At 41.4% G+C, this 9,212-nt stretch overlaps 1 protein-coding gene across 1 annotated transcript; it reads right to left on the reverse strand.

Annotated features, from left to right (window-relative positions):
- Positions 1 to 1,165: 1,165 nt before the first annotated feature.
- Positions 1,166 to 2,128, reverse strand: LOC121171801 (putative olfactory receptor 7A2). Its single transcript, XM_041003538.1, has one exon. The coding sequence runs from the start codon at positions 2,126 to 2,128 to the stop codon at positions 1,166 to 1,168; it is 963 nt and encodes a 320-aa protein (XP_040859472.1).
- Between the last annotated feature and the right edge of the window lie 7,084 nt (positions 2,129 to 9,212).

Below are 9,212 nucleotides of genomic sequence, written 5' to 3' on the forward strand. Positions count from 1 at the left end.
ACATGTGTGCCCACATCCATACCTGTAAGTGGTAGTGTATTTGATGTGACCTAGAACTATATTGAGTTGGGATTAATTGAACATTCATCATTTACATCAACAAATGGTTTTTCCAAGTACAAACTCTTTAGTCAACAAGTCTTGTTTGATGTCTTTGTTTAGCCCTAAGTAGTGATGTGTTCTGCTCAGGAGAGCATTCCCATATTTAACTTTGGGGTTCTTGTGCAGGTGGAGAAGATAACCACCTGCTGCTAAAGCAGATCCAAGGGAAACTGCAAAAAGTGACTTGTAACCAGGATGGCTCAAAAACTCACACAACCTCCATGAGCAACTCAAGTGTAATAATTAAGGAGTAAATTATGGGAATTTAAGTGACATGACGACTCAGAAGTGACTCTTCTCTGGGTACACCAAAAGAATCATTCCTGTGTATTCATTTTACAGCTGCAATGACTTTGTTCTTGGTCTGATACCAGAACCCTGTCCATAATGTATGTTCAAAGCAGAAAATAAAATATAAACATGTCCACCAAGAACAAAATTGTCCACCAAAAACAAAGATACTGCTGGGTGTGTTTGCTGTGTCTATGATGGACACTAGCCCAGGGAACTGAAAATGAAACTGCAACCTAAATACAAGTGTAAGATCCAGTGAGAAAGCACACATTCAAATATTTAATCCCATAATCAGAGAAGAATTTATATTAGGAAGTCAAGTAAATGATGTACATAAGGTGGAAAAACTGAGTTCTCAGAGGCTCCTGTCCTATAGATTATATGAATGACATAGTTATTACAGAGGGTCCAACTTTGGACTCCACAAGATGATTATTTCTCAGTAAAAATAAGAGTCATTCAATATCATATGTCAGCCAGAAGAGTTTATTAGAAAATCCTTTATTATTTTCTGAGACTTTGGGAATTGGCACATGTTATAGGTGCAATCAAAGGAAAAAAAATGAAAATATCCACAAGAAGGCTGTTAAATACAAAGAACAGCAAAAACCAAAAAAAAAAAAAAATGAGATGGTTAAAATTATAGAGGGTGGGGGGTAAAAGCAAAGCAGTGGGAACTGCAGTACACAGGCAGAAGGAACAAGTTCTATTCTCACAATCTGATCTTAGAGTAAGATTTCTTGAAACTGAGACATTGATCTCCGGAGTTTTAGTGCATTTTTAGCCACAGACATTGTGCTGTACATAATTTCCAACCCAAAAATCTTTTCAGAGCCCTCTTGATGTCTGCATTCCTCAGACTGTAGATGAAGGGGTTCAGCATGGGGGTGACCACAGTGTACATCACCGAGGCTGCCGAAATTGAACTTGGGTTTTGAGAAACAGCAGAACTAAGGTAAACACCTAACCCTGTGCAATAGAATAAGGAGACGACAGAGAGGTGAGAGGCACAGGTGGAAAAGGCTTTATTCTTGCCCTCAGCTGATGAAATGGCACGGATGGAGGAGACGATCTTAGAATAGGAGTACAGGATCCCGGCCAGGGGAATTCCACCCAGCAGCATTGACACAATATAAATCATAAGATCATTAAGAAAAGTGTCAGAGCAGGCACTGTGGATCACCTGACTCAGTTCACAGAAAAAGTGAGGGATTTCCATGTGCAGGCAGAAGGACAGTCGCAAAACCATTAAGCTTTGCAAAAAGGCGTGGAGGACACTGATGATCCAACATATCAGGACCAACCGCACACAGAACCAGGGGTTCATGATGACTGTGTAGTGGAGGGGGTGGCAGATGGCCACAAACCGGTCATAAGCCATCACAGCCAAGAGAACATCATCCAACACAGAGAGCAATATGAAGAAGAACATCTGTGTGAGGCAGCCTGCATAGCTGATGTTTTGGCTCTGTGTCTGGATGTTCACCAGCATCTTGGGGACAGTGGTGGAGGTGAAGCAGATGTCCACCAAGGACAGGTTGACGAGGAAGAAGTACATGGGTGTGTGGAGTTGGGGCTCAGAGAGTATGACCAGAACGATGAGCAGGTTTCCGCTTACAGTGATCATGTACATGGAGAGGAAGAGCCCAAAGATGAAGGGCTGCAGTGCAGGGTCCTCTGAGAATCCCAGGAGAAGGAATTCTGAAAACTGGGTCTTATTTGCTCCTCTCATATATTTGATGTAACTAGAAAAATAAAATAAAATAAAATAAAATAAAATAAAATAAAATAAAATAAAATAAAATAAAATAAAATAAAATAAAATAAAAAGAACACGTCACAAGTCCTTTTTTCTCACCTGGCATGAATTTTCTATTTCTATGCTTAGTTGGGAATTCAGTGTTTTTATTTGTGTCTATCTCTGCCAAACTAATTAGGAATCTTTTTTCCCCCCCTCATATTTGCACTTTGTCCTGGAAGTTGTGTTCTCTTACTTCTGGGAGAAATCCAGTGAAAATTGACCATGGTCCAAGCATATGTAATGAACAAATGAATAGGACTGTATAACAATCCACTTGATCCAGACACCATGGAGAACAAATTATCAGGGCTCTCAGGCATTTTAAGAATAATACTCAAAATATATACTTACTTTGGAGGCAAAAAACTGAAAGCCATATTTAATCATTTAACAACATGTATTCCTCATGAGACTTCTTGTGATCCCTTTATGTATGTAGATTTCCTTATCTGTTCACACTGTAATAAACTGAATTAAATTTCAGGGGTCTGCTCTGTGGTGTAGCAGGATGAATTGCTTCCTGCAATGCCAAGATTTTCTGTGGGTAACAGGTTAGTCTCCAGCCACTCAGCTCCGGATACAAACTTGTGCAAAGCAGCCAAAAATGACCCACTGTATCCCTGCGAGAGACCCAGATAAAGCACCCGGCTCCTGATTCCAGATAGGTTCATGAATACAGTAAGCCAGGAGATGCAAGATTTTTCTCTCTTCAACTGTGACTCTGATTTTCAAACACATACATCAATTGTGAAAACCTTAAGTATTGGTTCCATTGTCCAGAGAATATTTGAATTGTCTAGGTGCTCTCCATGGCAAGAAAATGATATACAATAAAGAAATGAAGTGAAAAGGAGAGAGCATGGAATGGATGAATTTTTCTTCAGGATGCCTACACTGCCATTGAGACAGACCTCAAAAACAATGAAGACACCTGGCTGGTTGAACTCCACACTCCTCCCCCTCCACACACTGTCCCAGGGAAGCTGTCAGCTTCAGCTTCTCTTTGTGGTATTGTCATGTTCTTCTTTCTGTCTAAGATCATCGTACAATAAGCAAAAACACTAAGTGTGTATCAGTAAGAAAGAGAATAGACTCATTGTGGCAAAATCCCCTGAATACAGGTGAATCTTGAGGGACCCACAGGGAACAGATGCTTACTTGGTCACAGCCAGGACTGAATTTCGTGGCACACACTTCACAGAGATCCAAAGTAGTAAAACAAGGTGACTCTGAGGGAAAAAAAAATATTATCATCCTGAGAATAAAACCTTCACAGCATGAAAGAATCTATCAAGAACACAAAAGGCAAAAACAGACTGAAAGACTCACAAAATGCAGACTTCTTAAAGATAAAATAGAAGACAAAATGATTGTGTCTGTTCCATGTTTATTTAGTCTTGCTATGCAGGGGGCTGTCTGCTTTCTCACTTTGCTTGGGTGCCACCTTTCCTTTGCTGGTTCTAGCTTTTACAATTATTCTCATCTGTCACAAGTCTACCAAATTACAATGAAAACAATGGTCCCAGGTAATAATCTTCCCAGGGCACTTCCAGATGCACCACTACCCCATTGTCCTCTGTTGGCACTGTTATACATAAAGATCCAAATGAGCAGGACTGCTCCTGCCATGAGAAGTGTCCATTTCCACAAAGAGATATGAACCAATGTGCATTACAGAGAGAACCATCATGAAGATGCTGAGACATTATGTGAGAAACTGCAGCAGGGGACTGAGATCAGGTGAAATGATGTGGTGACAAAATATAAAACAAGACAATTCAAAGGAGTTACATCCTTACATAAAATTGTTTCTCAATGATCAATACTTAATCAATTCCAATTGCATTACTAATTAAATTAATAAGACCTAGAGATGAGATCATTTCATGTGTAACCGAGATGTAAAACCGAAATGTATCATTTGAGCTTCTCTAAAGATACACAGATCAAGTGTTTATGAAGGCCATTTATGCCGAAATGACAATGCAGAATGCCTCCTATTTTGTTTCTTACACAATAGCACACATTACTGAATACACAACTGTGAATCCCACCGATATGACAATGATGTGGAAACACATAGAAATGGCAATGTACTGACTCAAGTGCAGAGGAAATATGTGGGGATTTTAAGAGCAGTGGGGCCGCATAACTGGAATGATAGATAGACCACCACATAAGGTGCATACATCTTCATACAAGCCCATAGACACATCTGTCCAGAGAGAGAACTGGAAGCTAGATAGCAGAGATGGGGAAAACTCCAATCCTTTCATTATGAAGCATGGAATACATTAAGCAGGGATAACAACACTATGACTTCACGGTGCAGAAGCAAATACCTTGACAAAACAGTGAAGTAAATGATGGACAAGATCACAAATACATTGAGAGACAGGCAGTGACCGCAATAAAGTTCATCAGTGTGTTCCTTTATGCATATGAAACAGTGGTTTTATTCTGAAGATCTGGTCCCAGGGAAGATGACTGTAGAATGTGTACCTCGTGCACTGCTGGTACAGTGTCGGTGAGCACTCCTTCATCTCATTCTTTCCTCCTAATCTGAAATAATACTGAGACATGCTAGTGTTCAAATACTGTCTGCCACCCTGTGTACACAAGAACTGGTTCCTTTATACCCCACCACTGCAAAGATGTTGGACCTAGGTGCCTCACAGCACAAATGTTTTTCTTCCTCAAGCTAGGTTCCATGACCATCTTTTTAATGTTACTCATCCCCTCACCTTGCTGAATTTAGGAATACTCTCTTCCTTTCCCAATACACAAGCACTTTAAAGAATTCATCGCTCCAGCAGAAAAACACACACCATGTTCTCTCAGCGTCTGGATGGCTAGGGTATTCCCCAGGTAAGCCTTCTAGTTCCCTGTTTGCCTGAACATTTTATGCACCACCTGCAGACCCCTTGGGATCTCCTGGATGGGATCAATGGTAACAAAGCCCACCTGGCTGGTTTTTGCAGGCGAGGGAGGCTTTAGCTCCAAACAAGACAGCTGGAAGCAGCGCTGCATTCCTCTCCAGGTCTCCCTAACTTCCCTGACTCTTAGAAGCTTATCTGCTCATGCTCATGGTAGCACAATCTGAGAGGCAGGAGCTGGGTAGATGTTTATAGCTCCCTGGTACTTCTCTCTTGGGCACAGTTTCCTCTGGTTTCTTCAAGCCCTCATCTTATTGTTTCCCTATGGGACTGTGCTTGGTCTACATGGAAAATTTTGCCTAGATCCATGGTGACATGACCTAGCTGGAGTTCCTCTGGTTCTCCACCTAGAATTTAAGAAAGTAAGACAAGGCTGGCATAGCACTACAGTTAAAATAATGATGTCATTAACCAGCCCAGAATGCCCACCAATTCTTTTTATCTGTGCACTGTAGTATTTACCCAGGACAAGACAGCTTAGGCACTAGTGCTCCATGTCTGACACATTGTCCTTGTAATGTGCCTGAGAATGTGGTTGAAGATGGCTTGCAGTGGAAGGGTTTGGGCCTCTGCCAAAAATGTGGTTTGAATTGGTCTCATTTCAACTGTTTTGAGCGCTTAGTACATAGGAAATCTCACACATATTGTCTCTATCTTGCTCTAATTATTTCTCTCTCGCTCTTACAAATAAAAACTAAATAGAGCTAAATAGATATTTAACACAAGCAAGTTAATCCTAGTTAGAAAATATGTATTTTGAAAATCTATGTGTAGTTTTGTTTTTGTTTTTCTTTAGATTTTTTTCCCTTTAGGTTTACACATTTTCCTCAAAGTTTGGCATGCTGTACTTCAAATCTTTTGACTTTTTTTTGTTGTTGTTAAGGAAACAGAGACAAAAATAAAAATACCAAACTAATACTAGACTATGTAAAAAGTCCTCTAAAGTAATAACAGGAATCTAAAACTGAAATATGATAGTTAATTTAGTTAATTGCCAAAATAAAGGAAAACAACTGTCAAGGAAGAAATGCTTTACTTATTTTGTGTTATATATATTTTAAAGATTTATTCTTATTATTTTATTGGAAAGGCGGATATACAGAGAGGAGAGACAGAGAGGAAGATCTTCCCTCTGATGACTCACTCCCCAAATGAGCGCAATGGCCAATACTACGCCGATCCGAAGTCAGGAGCCTCTTCCGGGTCTCCCACGCGGGTGCAGGGTCCCAAAGCTTTGGGCCGTCCTTGACTGCTTTCCCGGGCCACAGGCAGGGAGCTGGAAGGGAAGCGGGGCTGCCGGGATAGAATCGGCGCACATATGGGATACTGGGCGTGCAAGGCGAGGACCTTAACCACTGCACCACCGCGCCGGGCCCTTATTTTGTGTTATATTTTTAAAGAAAATAAAATACAAAGAGACAAAAGAGTGACAGAAAGAGGGAGAGCTTTTCCACCAACTTGCTCACTCCCAATAGGTCATGACAGCCGGAGCCGGACGTGCATGAAAACACTTGGTCTCCGCACCCTTGCTTCCTTGAAAGTACAGTGGCCTTCCCAATGCATGCCCTTCAGGACTCACTACTCTCCTGGATATGAATCCTGAAGTCCCTTCACAGCCTCACTTGTGCCTTACCCCATACCCCATGTAAGCCCATATGTCAAGTCCCCAAGTGTGGCATCACTGGGCAGCCCAAGGGCTTCAACCAGCATCATTGGCAACAAGGTCACCCAATCTGGAGTCAACTCTGCCACCACTGGGTGAGTAGAGGCAAGAGCACCCTGTGCAGGCCCCTTGAAGTTTCCTGCTGCCCCTGTCAGGCATGAGGGAGAGAGGTTACTCTAGGCAGACTTAATCTGTTGTCTCTTCTGCCTCTGCTGGATGAGCGGAGGTGCTTGAGATGCATGCCTCCTAAAGTTGCCCACTGCTCCTTTGGAGCACCTGGAATCAAGGTGATTCCTCACAAAGTTTCTATCCTAGCACCAAGGAGAGCAACATTCAACTACACAAGTTTACAAATGGATGGGCATGTTCTTATGAATTTTGAACATTTTATTTTCAATATTTTATGCATATGAAGAGAACATGTTTCAGGTACTTCATCAGTGCAACTTTAAGAAGTTAGCCATACTTCCCTGCAACTATCTCACCTTCTTCCTTCCTTTATTATTTGATTTTTTTTACAGTAATGTAATTTCAAGGTTTTAATCATATGTCCCATCCAGCAGGACAGTCAACGGGGGTCACAACAACCTAGGAGAGAATGGGGGTCAAGAGACACGAGGAATGGACAGTAAGACAGGATGTCTGATCAAGCTGTCAGTTTATTGATTTTAATTGAGGGTTTTTGTACTCTTCAGTAACTAAGTTCAGGGAGGAAAGGAGAAACTAGGATGCAGGCCATGGTCTCAAGACCGATTGTTCTTGAGCAGCCACCATATCAACCATAGTAAGCAACGTATCAACAATAGCATAGGTAATCAGTAACAAGATGTCAGCAGGTACAGCATAAATCACATTCTAAAACAGTTGCTACAAACAATCGAAGCTAAGCATGTGTTTAGTTTCATAACTTCTTTCCCAAGCATCTAGCCAGCCGGGGATTTTCCAGTAGCCCATAGTTCTATATTCAAAATGGCTTCAGTGTTGCTACAGTACACGGCTCCTTACAATCATAGTAGTAATGACAAGAAAAAGCAGAAAGTCTACTGCTGTACAGGACTATTGACAAGGGCTAGTAAACTAATCAAATCAGAAGATGTCAGTTTCATTCTTATACGTAGGAGATATTTTTGTTTTTATTCTATATTAACTCTAACATATGAGGAAAAGCATACAATATTTTTCTTTTTCATGTAGCTGGAAAAGAACATCTAAACTTTTTACTATAATGACTTTTACATGTAAGATATCTGAAAAACAAACTATTGAATAGTGCCATATGATGTTATTTGAGAAGAATTTTTCTCATGAGAAATGTGGAAAATTCAGTTCTACACACTTAATCTAATGCAATGCAAAGAGCATGTGTAATGCTTATGCTAATTAAGATTCCTGTCAAAAAATATGTGTGGTGTACATATACGATGGAATGCCAACCAGCCATAAAAATAATGCAATCTGTGGGGAGCTGTATGCCAGAGCTGCCCCCAAACATATGAAGGGCCATTGCAAGATGGTGGCTGGCCCAGGGCCAAGAGGCAGGGTTGGTCCCACCAGTAGGCAAACAGGAAGTCACAGGGAGAAGCTGATGCCTTCGTTGTGATTACACCATTTCTACTGGCCTATCAGGTACTACCCAGAGGACCTACAGGGAGAAGTGGTTGGTGGAGAGCTGTATATAAGCAGCCTGCTTTCTGCAATAAAGGTTCTGGTTCCAGTTCCTGGTTTTTGAGACCCTCAAGAGTGTGCCTCATCATTTAGTGTCCCTGCAGGATGGTGACAATTGGTGGCCAGTATGGGGAACTCCAGGCCAGTGTTGGCATAAGTATATAGGGTAAGCTTAATACTTATTTATTTTTTGCCTTCGAGGCAGCAAAGTGCACTCGCCCTAATAGGTGGATATCAGCCCTAACAGGTGGTAGTTTCAGCCCTAAGAGGCAGTGATTTCAGCCCTAAGAGTCGGTGGTTTTTGTTTCTGAAAGGCAACAGGATTGCGCTCCCTGTTATTTCCTGTCTGTGCATTTTTAAGAAACATAGAACAGGTGAGTCCGTAGTTCTTAGAGGAGAGCATCCTTTATGTACCCCAGTGGCAGCACCTGGGAGATGACTTGAGGCAAGCCAATAACCAATGGCCTCTTTCACAAGGAACAGAATTGCTCAGTTGATGGTTTTACCCAGCTGTCATGATTTATTTGCAGTTTAAAAGCCCTCAGAATGTCCCGATTGGTTTTTGGTCTGCATCCTGTTATCATTGTGGTGCCCTAGTCCAAGGAACAAATAGATTATTTAGTTAATAATTTGGATAATTGCACTGCTTTTCTTTTAGACCAACTCCTGTGTGCCTCAGGTCCCCATTTGTGTTTCTTGTTAACAATGCAAGTCAGGTAGGGGATTAACTCACCTGTGGAACAGATTATTT

Source organism: Ochotona curzoniae, unplaced genomic scaffold (genome assembly GCF_017591425.1).
Source record: "Ochotona curzoniae isolate NIBS_2020 unplaced genomic scaffold, NIBS_Ocur_1.0 scaffold_274, whole genome shotgun sequence".
Taxonomy (NCBI): domain Eukaryota; kingdom Metazoa; phylum Chordata; class Mammalia; order Lagomorpha; family Ochotonidae; genus Ochotona; species Ochotona curzoniae.

Excerpts from the sequence above, each read along its gene's own strand:
- LOC121171801 (XM_041003538.1), bottom strand. The coding sequence starts at position 2,128 with ATGAGAGGAGCAAATAAGACCCAGTTTTCAGAATTCCTTCTCCTGGGA.